The 20,588-nt window shown below is 39.9% G+C and overlaps 1 protein-coding gene across 2 annotated transcripts in view; it reads right to left on the reverse strand.

Moving 5' to 3' along the window:
- Positions 1-20,365, reverse strand: part of ttc28 (tetratricopeptide repeat domain 28) — a 132,504-nt gene extending 112,139 nt beyond the window's left edge. The window contains exons 1-2 of one of the 2 annotated variants that reach the window (XM_074618020.1): positions 20,017-20,365; positions 10,795-11,178 (exon numbers count right to left, since the gene is read on the reverse strand). In XM_074618020.1, coding sequence (XP_074474121.1) covers positions 10,795-11,178; positions 20,017-20,046 — 414 coding nt within the window. In that variant the 5' untranslated portion in view covers positions 20,047-20,365. The remainder of the gene's footprint in view (positions 1-10,794; positions 11,179-20,016) is intronic. The other variant, XM_074618021.1, reaches the window with a different exon arrangement.
- Between the last annotated feature and the right edge of the window lie 223 nt (positions 20,366-20,588).

Genomic DNA, 20,588 nt, shown 5'->3' on the forward strand with positions numbered 1-20,588 from the left:
GGGAGGGGTTGGTTTTATTTAGGTGTTAGGTAAGGTGGTTTATGGGTTTTTTGTGCCGGGGTCTCCGGTTTATCCCATATATATTATGTGTGATACATCTTTACCTTCATCTTGAAGGAAAAATTGACTTTTTCCTTCAAGATGAATGCGAGGGCTTGAGCTCTCAGTGCCACCTCAGTAGTCAGTGTTGTCTATTGTTGTGGTACGAACGGGTTTGATCTGGGTGATCCAGTTCTCCCTCATTCAGTGCATAATAAACATCTAATAACTCATTAAATAAAATGAATGATTCGAAAATATGAACACATTTCTGCTCTTTTATGTCATCATTTGCTGTAAATATTCAACTCAGACTGAAGTTCTGCTGATTCAGGGAATTTTGTATATAGTACAAAGAAAAGTGTGTTGTTTTGCAACAGTATTTTTTCTAGTAATAGTAAAAAGAAATGTGAATGACAAATCATTCGGTGGTAGCAAAGGGTCGGGTTTGGTCGGAGACGATAACGTTACTTATCTGGGAGCCCAGTATGCAGAAATATTAAAACACACCATTTTAGAATAGGAGACAATAACACATTTATACTGCATTCAAGAAACTGAGGTCAAGGGAACCCTTTGAAAATGGCCATGCCAGTTTTTCCTCGCCAATATTTAGCCTCAAATTGGAGCGTTATTTAATCTCCTTCCTGACAAGCTAATATGACCTGGTTGGTACCGATGGATTCATCAGGTTTTCTAGTTTCATATGATGCCAGTATATTCACTCTAGCTCTAAAACTTTTGCAAGTTAATGCGTTAAAGAATTTTGTGGCGTTAAAACCAAACAAAAACAGCCCTAGTTAAAACTTACTCTCCTACACTACTTTCTAAACAAAAGTGCAGTTTACAGAACTTGTACTTTTCTTAATAATTACTGTTAATGAGCTCTTAATCAGTCTGAATGACCACCATCCTGATGTGGAAACTGTTCTCCAGAATTAGAAAGAGATACTCGTCCAACACTATTTATTTTTACACCATCATGATGAGATAAAGAGAGTCCAGTTGATGACTAACAAGACTCACTGACTGATTTGATTTATGCTGCTGTTCATCATTGTAAGTGTGTACTTTTAAAAAAGGAGGCCATGATCCCGGATATGAACCCAGCTTGTATTACACACACACACACACACACACACACACACACACACACACACACACTCCCCCATCACGTTCACTAAAAGTGCTCTTTGAAGCTCAAACTCAACCCCGAACCGCCTCCACAGACATCACAGGAGTCCCAAATATGTGATTGTTCATTAACCTCAACCCGCCGTCTGCAAATAGCAACACACAGCCCGTTATTAGTGAGTCATTCTGCCTGCTGCTTATCTCACCTCTCTTCTTTCTGTTTGGCTTTGTGGCTTCGTTACTCCGAGGCTGCTCTGTTCCAAAATACTGAGATGTGACGAGGAAATCCCAAGATCCGTGACGAGGACACGACAACTCCCAAAGCAAAGCATGAAGCGGCGGTCAAGTCATGAGGGTCCAGTGGTCGCAATAAAAACATAAGAATAATCAACGGTTTATCACAACCTTATTTGTCTAGAGAGCGTAATGTCCATCACCTTGGTGACTGTAATAACTCAACAACTGTTCAAAGGATTGTCCTGAAACTTGGTACAGACATTCATGGTCCCCAGAGGATGAAGTAAACCTGAAAAACACCAGTATGTCAAAGGTAACTTGTGGAGTTTTTGACCACTTGTACCACTATGGAGCAGCGTTTGGTGTGGGTTCCCATTTTGTGCATCCTTACGACAACGCACACGAACATGCACGTGCACTAGCGTGCAGCAGGTGATGAGATATATCTTCCTGGCAATGGTTTCACACTTTTTTACTGATCGATAGCCAACAATAAAACACCAAGACCAAGACAGAGAGGAAGAAGACTGCAACATTTTGCAAAACAAAACTTCAACTCAACTTTATGCAAATGAGGAGCGGGCGACATGACACCCCGTCTCTCGAATCGCGCCGCCACTTAGACAATGAATGGGAAGCGTGGAAAGGACGGAGCCTGTGGACATGTACCATTAGAGGGGTGGAAAGTGTATTTATTTATTTATTTATTTGTTCATTCGTTACCTCAATGCAGAAAAATGAGGAAGAGCGCCCACCAGCATATTTATATTTATTTATTTATTCAGTTATTTAATGTTTTATTTATTTATTTATTTATTTATTTATTCAGTTATTTAATGTTTTATTTATTTATTCAGTTATTTAATGTTTTATTTATTTATTCAGTTATTTAATGTTTTGTTCAGTTACTTATTTATTTATTTATTTAATGTTTTGTTCAGTTATTTATTTATTTATTTATTCAGTTATTTAATGTTTTGTTCAGTTACGTATTTATTTAGTTATTTATTTTAGAGGGCGCCCAGCGCCCCCCAGAAGGTGGCGTCCTAAGTGACCGCCTATATGGCCTTATAAGCCGGCCCTGGCTCCGGTCAGTTGCTGCTAATACTGGGTAGAGAGCTGAGACCTAAATCCTCATCCTGTGACATTCATTTTCACTTATTCACCCTCTGATAGCAGTCACACCACACCACACCACGCCACGTTCAAGTCCAACCGAGTCCCTCTTTCATTATCTCCCACTGCTCTTATCTTTCTCCTTCCTCTGCAATTCTCTCTGCACAGACAGCCGAGGCACCCGGCTGTGAGCTAGAGGGAGACGAACGCAGAGGGAGGAGGACAAAGACGGGGTAAAATAAAATAAAAAAAGACTCCAGGATGGTTGCTGAGACAGCAGAGTCTGGCTGACGTCTTACAGCAGCGTACCAACCAACACTGCAAGCAGCAGAAGAAGAAGAAGAAGAAGGAGCATATCTCCCGATTAATACCAGACAATTAGGCCCGCTCCACTTCGAGGCAAAATCAAAACTCATTACGCTCTGCAGGCGAGAGGCGGCGTTCGTCTGGGTGCGAGAGGCAGAACCGGCAGCAGGTTATTTACTGCTGATGTGCACTTTTCTGCAAACATGTTATCACAGATGGGAAGGAGCTTCATCTGCTGCTGCTGCTGCTGCTGCTGGGAGTGATAAGGAAGGTAGGAGAGGACGAGAAGAAGATCATTTAAACCACTTAAAGAACGGTAATGGTCATTTACACCTCCACCAGCTCACAGAGCAGCTGTTAAAGCAAACATGCTCTCTCTGTCCGGGCTGGATTACACAGATTGTGCATGTCTGTGAGCATCATGTGATGCGGGTCATGAGAGGGCTGCTGCTGTAACAACGACAGAGAAGTTGTGTTTGAGCTCCCTGAGATGGAGACCAAGCTGCTTCCTGACACGTCAGTGCTGCTCTCTAGTGGCGGCTGCAGAAACCAACGTTTCATCACATCCTTTCATTCTCTACATGACTCAATAGAGCAGCTTTGGTAACGTTTCCTGGAAAGAGGGATGTAATTTGGAGCTAATTATAGAGTTCAACACCAGAAAAGTGATTTTTTTTTCTTTGTGGATTCAGGTACTGAGTGAAAACGGAGACGGCCGGTCCTGTCGTGGAAACAATTTCCATTATAGTCCTTCTCCAATTAATTAATGACAACTAAGGACGTCATTTCCACTGGCGATAAGAGGGACATGACAAATATATCGCAAATTAATCGCACATTTTTTTATTTGTTCAAAATGTACCTTAAAGGGAGATTTGTCAAGTATCTAATACTCACGGGAATGGACAAATATGCTGCTTTATGCAAATGTATGTATATATTTATTATTAGAAATCAATTAACAACACAAATCAATGACAGATATTGATCCAGAAACCCTCACAGGTACTGCATTCAGCATAAAACAAGATGCTCCAATCATAACATGGCAAACTGCAGCCCAACAGGCAACAACAGCTGTCAGTGTGTCAGTGTGCTGACTTGACTATGACTTGCCCCAAACTGCATGTGATTATCATAAAGTGGGCATGTCTGTAAAGGGGAGACTCGTGGGTACCCATAGAACCCATTTACATTCACACATCTGGAGGTCAGAGGTCAAGGGACCCCTTTGAAAATGGCCATGACAGTTTTTCCTCGCCAAAATGTTGTGTAAATTTGGAGCGTTATTTAACCTCCTTCACAACAAGCTACTATGAAATGGTTGGTACCGATGTATTCATCAGGTTTTCTAGTTTACTATGATACCAGTATCTTCACTCTAGCTTCAAAACTGAGCCCGCTACAACCTAAATATCACAAGTAGCGTTAAAGCATTATTAACGCTCTAACTTCGACAGCACTAATTTCTTCATTAGACTACTATTCATTTGGAAAGCCTGCAACTGATTCCATAATTTGCTAGATTGATATAAACACAGCCTTCACATATTAAAGGTTTTCTTTCTTTTTGTTGTCATCAGAGGGGTTTGTTTTGTTGAGGAACTTGTGACTTATTGTCTCCAAACTTAAACCTTTAATTCCAACAAATTGCTGAGTAATCTAGAGAGTATTTTAGTTTAGTGCACAGCAGGTCAGCTGCAATCTGTCTGCAGGCAAGTACACACAATTACACATATACCGCTATATCAACTATATATATATATATATATATATATATATATATATATATATATATATATATATAATAAATATAATAATAATAAATATATATATATATATAAATATATATATAAATACATATATTAATAAATATAATAATAATATATATATATATAAATATATATATTAATAAATATAATAATAATATATATATATAAATATATATATATATATATATATATATAATAAATATAATATATATATATATATAAATATATATATACAAATATATATATATATAAATATATATATAAATATATATATATATATATTTATATATATAATATAAATATATATATATATATAAATATATATATATATAAATATACATATATATAAATATATATATATGTGGGTTTACAATGGCACATGATTAATGAATGGCTGCAGCAATTTTTGTTTATAAAATCAACTCATCTAACTCAACTCTAACTACAACAACTGTCTCCAAACGTTGTCTCTATTTTCATTATAATTAAATTACATTCTATCCTGACACTTTCTGGGAAATTGTTCTTAAATTATAGATCCCTAAAATAAAGCAGGTTTTAAAAAGATCTTGATTGACTAATAAGTCAATAGAATAATAGTTTCAGCTCTAATTCTTTGCAACAAACGGTGAATTTAATGGGAACATGTTGGCCTTGTCAAACTGTGTTATTTCTCTGGATGACGATGTGTCGTATTGAGTACAGACAGTAATTAAAGTGAAATATCTGATTGGTTCTCCTCACATGCTCTGCAGTGCGTCCTGGATTACCCCGCTGTGCTGACCCAGACACTGATGTAGCACGAACATCAGCCCGGTCCAGGGTCAGGTCACGGTGACCGGGGAGGAACCCAAACACGAGAGACTGAATCTTCTTCTCTCGGGTCACATTATAATACGCTGCTAAACTCTGTCATGTGGGGAACCTTCCTCGACGGGGCCGTTTTAGCTCCACAGTCCTACTTAAAGAAACTTCCTCTGCACGTATGTCGGTAATATTTCTGCAGCGTGCGGTCGGAGAGTAGTTTCTTAATGACAGGGGAAGCCTGAGCCGACTCGGCGAGCCTTCTGCGTAAACAGGCGTAGCTGGCTGCCATCTGGTTGGCTTCCACTTCAGAGCAGAGCGCCGGTTATACTGATGATCTGCACTGATTCCAGCTACACTCACTCTCAGAGCAGAACACTTAGCAACCGTTCAGGACTTTAACCCAAACTTACACCCACAGGATTAAAAGGATCGGCCCACAAAAAACGAAATATATCTTCTCACTTCTTACTTCTAAAAGAGTTTTGGTTCAATCTGCACTGGTTTTAACATTTCTGATTCTACTCCAATGTAACTGAGGTGAAAGAGGATTTAGTAGAGCTGTCCTCGACCAAGGAAATTCACATTTATACGATTATTTTTCATATGCCAATTCCAGCAAAGCAGTCACTGGCAATGAAAATCTTTGTTCTCAGGTTCCCTCAACTAATACTAATAAAATATGTATATAAAAGAGGAAATCACATGAGGAAATGTAAAAGCAAAATGATAAAATAAGGCATAACATTTAAATATAGGGCTTAAATATAAACATTACTAAATATAAAACAGTAGTGTAAATATCATTTTGTTGAAGACAGTATTCCAGACGGGAAAACTGTCGACCATCGACTCATCAATTAGTTGATTTAATCGACAAATCTGTAAAACTGAGTTTCTCCACAAAGAATCACACAAAAGCACCACTTTAAATCTGCTGTTTAAAGGGACTGTATGTAACTTTTTACACATCCATCCATCCATCTTCAATCGCTTATCCGGGTTCGGGGGACCCCAAACTTCCCTTTCCCGGGCCACATTAACCAGCTCTGACTGAGGGATCCCGAGGCGTTCCCAGGACAGTGTGGAGATATAGTCTCTCCACCTAGTCCTGGGTCTTCCCCGTGGTCTCCTCCCAGCTTGTCGTGCCTGGAACACCTCCCAAGGGAGGCGCCCAGGAGGCATCCATACTAGATGCCCGAACCACCTCAATTGGCTCCTTTCGACGCAAAGAAGCAGCGGCTCTACTCCGAGTCCCTCACGGATGACTGAGCTTCTCACCCTATCTCTAAGGGAGACGCCAGCCACCCTCCTGAGGAAACCCATTTCGGCCGCTTGTACCCGCGATCTAGTTCTTTGGGTCATGACCCAACCCTCATGACCATATGTGAGAGTAGGAACGAAGATTGACCGGTAGATCGAGAGCTTTGCCTTCCGGCTCAGCTCTCTTTTCGTCACAACGGTGCGGTAAAGCGAATGCAATACCGCCCCCCCGCTGCTCCGATTCTCCGACCAATCTCACGCTCCATCGTCCCCTCACTCGCGAACAAGACCCCGAGGTACTTCAACTCCTTCACTTGGGGTAAGGACTCAGTCCCTACCCGGAGTAGGCAATCCATCGGTTTCCTGCTGAGAACCATGGCCTCCAATTTAGAGGTACTGATCCTCATCATGCTTTTAATGTGAAGAACCCGGGCCGTTTATACCGGGAAAATCCAACGGATGTGACGTCATGCACGCTCGCGAGTGAGTTTTCCCTAAACTTAACTAAGTAGTTTTGTTGCCTAAACATAAAGTGACATTGTGAGTTTCAGCTCATTGTTTATCTGTCCGGCTGCAACTTTACTGTTCTGATTCACTCTCACCGCTCTCATAGCGTCATCTCACAGCAGACAGACACAGTTGGAGTCAAGCTGGTGAACTTGGTGGAGCATTTAGCAGCTAAAGAGACAGATATTTCCCTCAGGAGGTGGTGGAGACCAAATACAGAGCTAAAAGAGAGAGAATATTGGACTTTAAGTTATTAAAACTTGAGAAGTTAAAAGGTGAAAGGTCAATGCTTGTTTCCACTGCCCCCAAATTAAGCTTTCTTATCCTAAAACAGATCTGCGGTGCAGCCGTACATCAGCTTCCTCTTTTCTGGGCCAAACTCACGTCTTTATTTGTGAGACCAGAAAGTACAACAGCCTACGTAGAGAAGCAGAAGTTTCCCAGACCGCTGTGAGATTAAGGATCTGAATAAATGCACCTGTATGCAGGAAAGAAAAAAAAAGAAAAGCCTCTTTAAAAAAAAACGAACAACTTCAGAAAAACACACAGAGAGCGAGTGTGAGGATGACAGCAAAACATTCATACACAAAACAGTCGGGTCTAAGACGAGTCAAAAGAAAGGCTTTTTGCTCCTGCAGCAGTTTTACTTCTTCTGATGTGACTTCATTTGAATCACAAAGAAACAAAAGGCTTTCTCAAAGCGTTGCACTGAATGCACCAACACCAACAACAAAAAGATAAAGCCGCACAAAACGACAAGAAAAACAACATTAACATGCAAAGAAGTTTCTGTAATTCTGCGTTGTGTTGTTATCCAGATAAGCACACAGACATATGCCACTTCTGACCAGTTACACCCGTCTGTTCCCATAGCCGACTCGCCTCTTCTCTCTGTGTGTGTGTGTGTGTGTGTGTGTGTGTGTGATACAGTGGGTGTTTGAGCCTGTTGTGCCAACAGAGAAGTCGACGGTGGCAGCAACGGGACAAACTGTGGGAGGCAAACAGACGGGAATAAAAGAAAAGAGAAGCCGAGCGAAGCCGAGCGGGTGAAGAGCAGAAAAGGAGAATTCAAGCAGAAGTAAACGTCCGTCTCAGAAAGACGTCTCTCTTATTGGTACTTCATTAGTCTTGACCTTGCGTTTGACCCACGGCGAATGCAGCAGCAAGCCCGCCGCTATGACACCGCCACTATACAAACCACACACACACACACACACACACACACAGGAATGCTGCTTCTGTTATTGTCTTTAAGTGCCAAACTCAGGCCAAGGCCTCGCCAGGGTTTTGAAAAACAAAATAACAGCCGTGCAAAGCTCTCTCTCACACACACACACACACACACACACACACACACACACACACACACACTGACATATACACACCCAAAACACCACTTCCGTCCATTCTCTCGCACAGAGAAAGGAAGTGGAGTCTTAGCTGGCCCGGCCCCAGTCGTCCAGACGGAGGAGGTAGCCCTGGCAGACCCTGGTCTCCTCTCTGAATGGCTTTAAAAGACTCTCACCATCCTTCACTTCCTCGCTGCGTTTCAGATGTAAAGAGACACTTCAAGTGTAAAGAAGCACTTGATGCAGTTTCCAGCCGTTCGGTTCTGTCAAACACCGTCTGCACATTTTAATAATTCTCTCTGAAGCTACGAGTTCATGTAATGTCACAACTTCACAGCCAACATCAACGTATATGTCATTTAATTAAGGCTGTCAATCGTAAAATACTTAATTTAATACTCTTATCAACATGGGAGTGGGCAAATATGCTGCTTTATGCAAAATGTAAGTATATATTTATTATTGTAAATCAATTAACAACACAAATCAATGACAGATATTGATCCAGAAACCCTCACAGGTACTGCATTTAGCATAAAACAATATGCTCCCATCATAACATGTCAAACTGCAGCCCAACAGGCAACAACAGCTGTCAGTGTGTCAGTGTGCTGACTTGACTATGACTTGCCCCAAACTGCATGTGATTATCATAAAGTGGGCATGTCTGTGAAGGGGAGACTCGTGGGTACCCATAGAACCCATTTACATTCACTGATCTGGAGGTCAGAGGTCAAGGGACCCCTTTGAAAATGGACATGACAGTTTCTCCTCGCCAAAATTGAGTGTAAGTTTGGAGCGTTCTTTACCCTCCTTCACGACAAGCTACTATGACATGGTCGGTACCGATGGATTCATTAGGTTTTCTAGTTTCATATGATACCAGTATCCTCACTCTAGCCCTAAAACTGAGCTACAACGTCCGAAAGATAGATTGCGTTAAAGCTGAAGTAGGCGAGATTGGAGCAAATATGATTAAAAAAAGTATCTTCACTCCAGCTTCAAAACAACATCACTGTGGTTGCATCCAAAATTCCACACTAACATGCTATTTAGCACACTAAAACAGTATGCAAGATGTTTTAGTATATCCGAAACCACAATATGAAACCAATAGTTCACAAATTGCTTTCTATTTCTGGTGAAATATGACAGTATGCAACGCTGGACAATACAGCGGCATAAATGACCCCCACAATGCAACGCAGTAGTGACGACAACGTTCATAACAGCCGTTGACTGTAAGTATAATATATAGTATATATATTTGCTAGGAGTAATATATATATAATTCAGACTTTGATTCTCACACATCATTGTTTTGGTCACATGAGGTTGGCACGGGTTACCATGGTTACACATCTCCAACCAGCAAGGAGGCTCTCAGGAAGTGATGACATAAATTACTGTTCAGTGCGTCCGATAAAGATTCATACTACTGTTTATTCACACTAAAGTATGTTGAACGATAGTACACATATTGAGTATATAGTGCATAGTATGTGATTTCTGATGCAGCCCTTATGTCATTTAATATAGATGTATATCGTGTTTGCTTCCAGAGGTTCTTGACTGTAATACAACCAGAAATAATAACACATAGCTACCACCGTGTCGAGTCAGCGTCGGCTGACAGACGGACAGATTATCTGCTGGTGCGGAGGACGATGAGGAAATAACATACCAACAGTTTGGTAGTACAGCTATTACTGTGGCTCAATCCAACTTGTTCTTCTGTGCACATGCAACCGCATTCATGATGCTGTTGCTGAACCAGAACTGATCCAGATAAACTGATGAACAGCACGCCACCTAGCAACATCGGTTTTAACCACAGCGTCCCCCAAGTGGAGTCAACAAATATCAGACAGTTGAGAAACTTCCATTGTCTCACAGAATATACGTCTTCATAAAGTCCAGCTGAACTTTACTATTTGTCTTCCTCTAATGATGTAAAGCAGCGATGCATCAGCAGACATCACACACAGCCCGTCTCCTCGTTCAGCTCTCCATCACCATCGCCGTCATCACACTGGATCTCCCAACGCCAGCACATTTACACATTAAGTCTCCAAAGAGGGCAACATATTGACTAGAAGGGTTTAGAATCAGCTGTGTTTCCGCTGCTCCTTATATATACATAAATATACTGAGAGGCAGCTCATCCGTCTAACATCCACCTAATGGACACATCCTCTCTTCAGTGACATCATATCCACTCTGAGCATCAGTATCTCCAGCGTGATGGAGCGGCGAGAGGCTCTTACCTTGGGCCATTTGGGGTTGATGAGTCGTGCCTTGATGGCGTCGTCCAGCGCCGTGCTGTACTGACCCAGTCTCAGGTAGGCGGCGGAGCGGTTGCTGTACAGGATGCAGTTCTGAGGGTCGGCGGTGAGCGCCTCGCTGTAGAGACGCACCGCCAGAGCGTACTCGCCCTGCTGGCAGGCCTGGTTACTGCGGCGCACGCGCTCCAGGAACTCTGCTTTGCTGAGGCCGGGGGGGCCGGGGGATCCGTGGGGGCCGGGGGGGCCGGGCGGACGGTCCAACCGTTTCACCGGCGGCGCTGAAGGGATCACAGGAGAGGAAGAGGAGGAGGAGGAAGAGGGAGGGTTGGTGGTCCTGCTGGTGGAGCGAGAACCAAACAGAGAGAACTGGGGAGCAGAAGGAAGGACAAGGAGAGAAGACATTGGTTAACTTCTTAATTAAAGCAATTAGTCAATCAACAGAAAACTATTTTCATATCGAGAAATTGAAAACTATAAACATCCGCTGGTTCCAACTCCTCAAACCTGCTGTTTTATATCACTGTAAACTGAATATCTTTGGTTCCGGGACTGTTGGTCGGACTAAACAAGACATTTGAACATGTCACTTGAGACTTTATTTCACTTTTCATAAACTAAACAATTAATCAGTTAATGCAGACAATAATCTGTAGATGAACCTCTAATGAAAGCTTGTAATTTATGTATTAACACTAGGGCTGTGAAAGTTAACGCGATAATATCTTTGCAACTACGCAAATTTGTTTTAACGCCCTTAATTTCTTTAACGCAACTTGCAATTTTTAGGTTGTAACGGCTCAGTTTTAAAGCTAGAGTGAAGATAATGGTATCATATGAGACTAGTAAACCTAATGAATCCATTGGTACCAACCATGTCAGACTAGTTTGTCATGAAGAAGGTTAAATAACGCTCCAAACTTACGCAACATTTTGGCGAGGAAAAACTGTCATGTCCATTTTCAAAGGGTTCCCTTGACCTCTGACCTCCAGATCAGTGAATGTAAATGGGTTCTATGGGTACCCACGAGTCTCCCCTTTACAGACATGCCCACTTTATGATCATCACATGCAGTTTGGGGCAAGTCATAGTCAAGTCAGCACACTGACACACTGACAGCTGTTGTTGCCTGTTGGGCTGCAGTTTGCCATGTTATGATTGGAGCATATTGTTTTATGCTAAATGCAGTACCTGTGAGGGTTTCTGGATCAATATCTCTCATTGTTTTGTGTTGTTAATTGATTTACAATAATAAATATATACATACATTTGTATAAAACAGCATATTTGCCCACTCCCATGTTGATAAGAGTATTAAATACTTGACAAATCTCCTTTAAGGTACATTTAGAACAGATGAAAAATGTGCGATTAATTTGCAATTAACTATTTTAATCGATTAACAGCCCTAATATATAAATATAAATATATATATATTTATATGCACACTTTATATTTGCAATTTGTATTGCAGCAGCTGCACAGCAATTTCCCTGGTTATACCGATTATTCCATATTTTAACTGTCATTGAGAGAGAAATATAAAGCTATAATAAAAGCTATAATAAAATAAAAATATATAAACATCTGAAAAACTGTCGTCAACAAAACTACAAATTTAATTTACATTACTATTTCATATTTTCTTATGTTTATATTTATTTTAACTGCACTATTTTATGCCTTAGATTATTATTTTGCTTTTACTTTCACTTGTGTGATTTCCTCTTTTATATAAACACATATTTTATGAGCATTGTTGAAGGAACCTGAGACCAAAGATTTTCATTGCCAGTGACTTCTTTGCTGGAATTAACAAATGACAAATAAAGAAACTTGAACCTGAAGACAAATGAGAAAAAGTTTTTTTCCCAAAATGTTGTCGAAATAATAAAGACAGCCAGGGACTGTGCTTTTGGCTGCTGTTATAAATAAGTCAGAAGAAACCCAGTAGGACAGCGAAACAGCAGCAGCCTCATTTACATGATGTGATACTGGAGTTTCTGGCAAACGGGACGCCGAACTGCAGTGTGAACTTTCTCTTTTTCTGCTCGGTGACGACGGCTCCAATTCCTCCGAGAGAAAAAGAAGAAGGAAAGTCAGACGAGAGACTTCTGTTCTTCTCGTTCTAACTCTATCTGAGTGAAATGTGCTCACTGAGGTTTGTTCTCTGTAGCTTTAAAGCTTTAACATCCAGACGCTGACTCCCTCCCTCCCTCCTGATCTGGTGCTTCCAAATTTGTCCTTTCACCAGAGCTTTACACCAAGGCCTTCATTATCTCTCTCTCTCTCTCTCTCTCTCTCTATTCCTCTCTCACTCTGTTATAATATGCAGACTGGAGGGATTCCTAAAACTTGCAGAAGCATCACCCAGCAGACATGAAGCTGCTCTCAACATGATTCACTTGAAATAAACTGCAAGAAAACTTCCGGATGTTCACACAGTGTGACATGAGAGCTAAAGCAGAGGACAACACACCGTCTCTGCACTTTAAACTAACACTGGACAGCTAAACAACGACATGTGTAACTAGACACCTACAAAACATATTTTTAGCATTAATATAGTATCAAACAACGATTTGCTAAGTAAAGATATAGAGGAGTAATGTCTACCTGAACAGAGAATGAAGTCACTCTCTCTCTGCCTTTTAGTGCATGTGAGCGTCTCCCACTGGCTAGCTAACGGCCGCCGCTCCGCACTGCTCTCAAGCCGTTGTTTTTTAATTTCGGCGTCCCTGTTAACAAGTTAGAGCAGCCACACCGCACATCTCACGCACGTCTCACGCACGTCTCACGCACGTCTCACGCACGTCTCACGCACGTCTCACGCACGTCTCACGCACGGCTCAGCTGCGTCTCTTCTAGAGATTCGAGGTCTCGCCTATTTTTGACGCGAGCCGCACGCGGTTCACAGCAACAACAGACAGTGAAGGTGATCTATTGACTGTATATTAACATCATACCCGCTACATTAATACAGTTTACATGTCTAGACATCTGTAGAATATGTCACAGACAGTGAAAGTGATCTATTGACTGTATATTAACATCATATCAGCAACACTACAGTTTCGATGTCTATCTGTAGAAAATGTAACGGAGATGAAAAAAAGTAAATACTTATTTTTAAATCAACACTTCCTGCTTTCATTTAAAAAAAAAAAAAAAGCCCTCAAGCGTTTTTTTTGTGGACAGAATTCCTTCATTTGTTAACACGAGGCTTTTATTCTGAAATATGTGCTGGGCAGTGTTGTAGAACATGCAGTGACTTGGAGAGCTCCATGAATTAATATAATACGGGGTTTTAATTGTGGATTATTACTATTATTTACAAATTACCACATGTTTCTTAACCTTTCTCCGTCTAAAATAAATGTAAATGACATTTATAATGAAATTAAATGGCCATTAAAAGGCAAACTCTATGTGGAAAGAAAGAGCTGACACGCAGCAGACAAGCAGCCGGTGCGAACACCCGACGCGTGAATCACGCAGCAAAACAATATTTGTCTCCCGTGACTACCGTATATACAAGAGAGGCAAAATGCCTCCCCTTCCGGTGGACCCCATGGGACCTTATTTCGGAATAGATATGTACAGTAGTCAACGGTGAGAGACTATGTTTTCTTTGTTTACATGTTTTCTGGAGCAAACAACACATTTGGCTTCAAACGTCTCCAGTTTGGCTCATCGACTCTTCTAATAAAGATGAATTTCTTGAGGTCTGGTACTCTCTGAGACCTGAACAACTTAGTTCATAGCATGTTTCATTAAGTGTGCCACTGACAGATGGCGATGTGATTAATTTGGAAACAATCAAGCTGCAGACTGTTAAAAACGAGATTTAGGTCTTAACTGTACATGTTCCTCTGAGCTTTGGGCAACAGAGAACTGATGAAGTCCTGACGCTTAAATTAAGAGTCCAGGATTTTAGAAATACTGAGGTCAAAGTCAGAGTCGCCCTGTTCTCCCAAAACACCAGAAACACTCCGTCAAATGTCTTTAATCAGTAAAATCAGTGCCTGAAATGGGCCGGTACTCACCAGTACTGAGTACTTCTGAGTTTTGTCCACATGTTTTACTTGTTCAGGTCTCTTTTGAGACTTTTAGGAGTATAATTCTACTGAATCCTTGCAAAATAAATCCCAAATTCACAGAGAAAAACCACATGAAGCTCCTGACCTCCGTGTCCTCAGTGGAAGCTTCAGCCCGGAGGAGAACTGTGACACGGTAACGCTCAACTCACTGAGCACATCTCCACAACTCACAGTCCTCCGACAGCGCCGTTCCTCCGCTGTTCTCTCCGGCACGCCATCACGTTTTTCATGAATGTGTCATGTTGTCATGAAATATGACGAATGTGCTATAAAGCAGAGCTTGTTTAACGTGTTACCAAGGCTGTTGTTCGCTGGAATAAACAAAGCAGGCCACACATCATGTGGACGTAAATCTCTAAGCCTATTATTACTGCTGAACTAGAACACAGTTAATAGAGCACAAGAAGAGACATGACTCAGAGAAGTTGGACTTTTGCAATCACACAGTTTACATTACTGAGTAGGCTGTATATATATACACTGTTGTGTTACCGTGTTCTTTAAACAGAAGTCCGACCACACTGTTTTGTGGCAGCACCTGCGCATAAACTGTCCAGAGGGTTTGTTTGTAAGAGCAGAGGATCTATTGGTGTACGAGGGTGTGAGTCAGAGTGAAAGTTGGATAATGAGAGTGAAGTTTATCAGATAACAGTCCAGCCAGGATGATTTAGTTCACCTTTAACGCTGATTTAATGTATTTTTATTACATGTTTTTGGCCACTTGGGGGCAGCAGAAACAAGCTATAAACACAACATTTACATAGTTAATAAAGGTGAACTTGGAGGTATTATTGGACGGTCGGATAGCTTTCCGACGTCGGATCAGTATAACCATTTCTTTAACTTTACGAAAAGGACAATCTGACATTAATGCCGACTTCACGCCGTGATCGGCCAGCTGTGCTGCGGCGAGAAAGATCACGCCTCTCGTTCTCTTTTTTACTGTAAAGAAATGTTCATATCCTTTCATATATACCGCAGTTTATTTTGCTTAAATATCTATGCCTTTGTTTATATCATTACCTATCGTTTTGCTAAGTCACGCCGCCTGTGCATTTCTATTGGCCGAGTAGCCAATGACTTCCCAACGCGGGAAATGGGACCATCCGAGGAGCACGTGAATGCACCATTGTCTGCGCTCTTCTAGTTTTCTTATAAATTGCTTGTTAATGGTTCCAGTGTCAGTGTCTCTGTGTGGACGGACCTGAGGGGGTTTTAATCCGTGCTTTGTCCAAAACTGTTTCTGCTTGCAAACGTCAACTTCTGCTGCAGCTGACTGTCTGATATCGTGTTGTGGGCTTCTGGCAGGTCGTTTCTTGCAAAAATCTCCAAAGTAAAATGACAAAATAAGTCGTGATGTTTCATGATGTCACTTACACCATTTAAATATATAACTTGCTATACGTGATGTCATCGAGTTTTTTTCAGACATTACAGGTACAAAAATGAATGTGTGTGTTCAGGGATGCATGACGCTGGAGGAGAACAATATGAAGCGAAGGTTGGGTTAGTAGTACCGGCAAGAACTTCAATCTACTTTCACTCCTGGTGATTACCCTATAACCTTCCAGCAAACTAGTAGTCAAGCGCAGATCGCCTTGTCCGATTTAACATTTACACAACTATTTCTGTCACTTTTCATGTGAACAACCGAGTGTAACACTATGAATGTCTTCCAGGAGAGAATCACCGTATTGAAACATGTCTCCTCCACCTCTCAATGTACCTCAAAATTGTACTTGAGTAAATGTACTTGTATATGCATAAAAAAAGTGTGTCTGAACAGAAGTTTGCAGACTCACACACACACATGCAAAAAGGACAAAAACAACAACACAGGAACACAACATGAATGTCCTGTCGACCTTCCAAGATTACACACACACACACACACACACACACACACACACACACACACACACACACACACACACACACACACACACACACACGCGCACACACACACACACACACGCACACACACTCTGTTTCAGCTCAGGTCAAAGGGAGAACATTCCTGGGGAACAACAGAGAATACCTGAACGAGAGGAAACTGTGTCCCTGAACGCACCGCTTTGATCTGTTAATATACTGTAAGTCACGCTGTAGGAGAGGCAGTGAAGGCAACATGTTGTATTAGTATTAGTATTGTAATCATATATATTTGATGGTAAGATTTAGATTAGCTGATATACTCATGTACATAGTGTTGTATGAAGTTGGCTGGTGGAAAGTAACTAAGTACATTTACTCAAGTACTGTACTTTAGTACAATGTTGAGGTACTTTACTTGAGTATTTCATTTATCTGCTACTTTATACTCCACTACATCTCAGAGGGAAATATTATACTTTTTATTTACTCAACTACATTCATTTCATACTTTTAGTTACTTTGCAGATTCAGATTATTAATGCAAAATATAAATCAACAAATAACTTATAAATTAAATATTAAATTAATTAAATATAAGACTTTATTGATGCTTGGGTGAAAATCACAACCTACCCAGCTGTATATATATAAAGTAATTAAAATGAGCTCCACTTTTACCAGCTGCAACGTTAAAGTGATGAACATCAATAATTATAATCCAATAATATAATATAATATATATTATTATAAAATGGGCCATTCTGCATCATGAGTACTTTTACTTTTGGTACTTAAAGTGTAGTTTGATGCTAATACTTTTGTACTTTTACTTAAGTAATATTTTAAATGCAGGACTTTTACTTGTAGTAGAGTATTTATACACCGTGGTATTAAAACTTCTACTAAAGTAAAAGCTCTGAGTACTTCTTCCACCACTGCTAAAGACTAAAAATAACATGGTGTTCATCTTTAAGACATGTTACGACTTTACAATCTTGCACATTTACAGTATAATTTTGATGTACTTTTACTTTACTTGAGTATATACTTCTACTCCTCTAGATTTCTGAGTGAAATGCTGTTTACTCCACTCCTCTTTACCTAATGACATGATGTAATATAACTCTCTGAAAGGGACCATTACTACTACCTTTAATACTTTAAGTACATTATGCGGTTAATACTTGCATAACATGGGGTTTATCTTTAAGACGTTAAAAGATGTTATGGCTTTATAATCGCTGGACTGATATTAAATTACAGCTGGAAAGATTATTACTAGTCGGTTAATCAATTAGTGGATCAACAGGAAGTTAATTGAAGATTTTGATAATATTTCAGTCTTCCTTTTAGTCATCACTCTCTGGTTCCAGCCTCTCAAATGTGATTATTTGATGCTTTTCTTTGTTATATCTAACAGTAAACTGAGTATTTGAGGATTTTGGAACTGCACATTTACTTAAGTACAATTTTGAGGTACTTTTTTTTTATACTTTACTTGAGTATTTCAATTATGCTACTTTATACTTCTACTACATTTATAAGTGAAATATTGTTATTCCCAAATAATATATAATTAAATAACCCTCTTTAAAAGGGACCATTCTGCCCAACAAGTAAACCTACTTTTAATACTTTTAAGTACATTATGCTGTTATTACTAGTGTACTTTTACATGTAAGAGTATTTCTGCACTGTAGTATTGCTATTTTTACTAAAGTAAAAGCTCTGAGTACTTCCTCCACCACTAAAAACTAAAAATAACATGGTGTTTAACTTTAAGACATGTTGTGGCTTTACAAACACCAGACTGATATCAGATTAGAGCTGAAAAGATTAGTGATTAATCAATTAGTGGATTAACAGGAAGTTAATTGAAGATTTTGATAATCAATTGATGGTTTCAGCCTCTCAAATGTGATTATTTGATGCTTATCTTTGTCATACAGTATATAACAGTGAACTGAGTATTTGGGGGTTTTAGACCCTAAGTACATTTACCTAAATACAATTTTGAGTTACTTTTACTTTACTTGAGTTCTACTTTATACTTCTACTATATTGTACTTTTTACTCCACACCACTTTTCCTAATGACATAATGTATATAGTAATATAACCTTCTGAAAGGGGCCATTCTGCCCAACAAGTAGGCCTACTTTTAATACTTTAAGTACATTATGCTGTTAATACTTGTGTCCTTTAACCTGGAAGGGTATGTCTGCACTGTTAGGCTAAATCTGAGTGCTTTTTCCACCACTGTCATTAATGCATTTATATCTATTTTTAGAGATATTGTGTACTTTTACATGTAAGAGTATTTATGCACTGTAGTATTGTTATTTTTACTAAAGTAAAAGACCTGAGTACTTCTTCCACCACTGCTTAAGACTAAAAATAACATGGTGATTATCTTTAAGACATACAAACACCTGACTGATATTAGATTAGAGCTGAAAAGATTAGTGATTAATCAATTAGTGGATCAACAGGAAGTTAATTGAATATTCTGATAATCAATTGATGGTTTCAGTCCTTTTTTAGTTATCACTCTCTGGTTCCAGCCTCTCAAATGTGATTATTTGTTGCTGATCTTTGTTATATATAATAATAAACTAAGTATTTGGGGGATTTAAACACTAAGTACATTTACTTAAGTACAATTTTGATGTACTTTTTTTTTTTTACTTTACTTGAGTATTTCAATTTTATGCAACTTTATACTTCTACTACACTACATTTATGAGTGGAATATTGCACTTTTTACTCTACTCTACTTTTCCCAATGATATATAATAATATAACTCCCTGAAATGGGCCTACCTTTAATACTTTAAGTACATTATGCTGTTAATACTTGTGTCCTTTAACCTGGAAGGGTATGTCTGCACTGTTAGGCTAAATCTGAGTGCTTTTTCCACCACTGTCATTAATGCATTTATATCTATTTATCAGTGATTTTATACTTTATAGACATTATTAATCAGTTAATAAAGAAAACAGTTAGATTATAGGAGTTGGAGGGGTTAATGTGTGTTACTAGCTGCAGCCAGTGGTTTTCTAAATAACTCCTCCAGGATAACAGTCCATCAGCTGCTTGTTTAGTCTGAGAACTTTCTTTCTTCTTCCTCTCTCCTCCTCTTCCTCTCTGCAGGATTATACTCTCACTAACACTAACCAGCCACAGCAGAGGATTCATGCAACCACTAAATCAAACATGCATCAGCTTTACCTTCTCTTTCCTCGGTCTGGGCTTTTCCATCCTGATCTAAATCCAGCAGCGACTAACTTTCATCCCAGTAGAGAGTCAGAAGAGGACAAACACATCCAGAACATCCAGAACAACACTAACTCTGCTGTAGTTGATCCACCGTCTGCAGAGAGTTTTACTTCTTAATAAAACAGGAACATGTGTGTGCTGAGTAAAAAGCCTCCAGACTTCTTCCTGAGGAAAGTTAATCCGGGAGTTTGGTGCGCCATGTTCCTCCACAGCAGAGCTTCTCCTCTCAGCTCTCACTGGAGGTTTGTGATCCGGTGAGAGGCGGGGATCCGGTCCGGGATCCGGTCCGGGATCCGGTCTCTCCTCGGCTGCAGAACTCCAGCCTTCGGACTGCAACAAGGTTTCAATTACTCCTCATGACGTCACAGAGGAGTTGAGTTACCTGACAGAGAGATTCATTACAGCAGGACACTTTACTCACTGCTGGTCTGTTAGTGTAGGAGATTACCTTACTAAAAAAATAACTTTTTTATTTTATGACGTAAACTTAAAGGTCCACTTTGGTAAAAAAAAAAATAAATAAG

The sequence above is a fragment of the Sebastes fasciatus genome, chromosome 19 (assembly GCF_043250625.1).
Source record: "Sebastes fasciatus isolate fSebFas1 chromosome 19, fSebFas1.pri, whole genome shotgun sequence".
In the NCBI taxonomy this organism is placed as follows: domain Eukaryota; kingdom Metazoa; phylum Chordata; class Actinopteri; order Perciformes; family Sebastidae; genus Sebastes; species Sebastes fasciatus.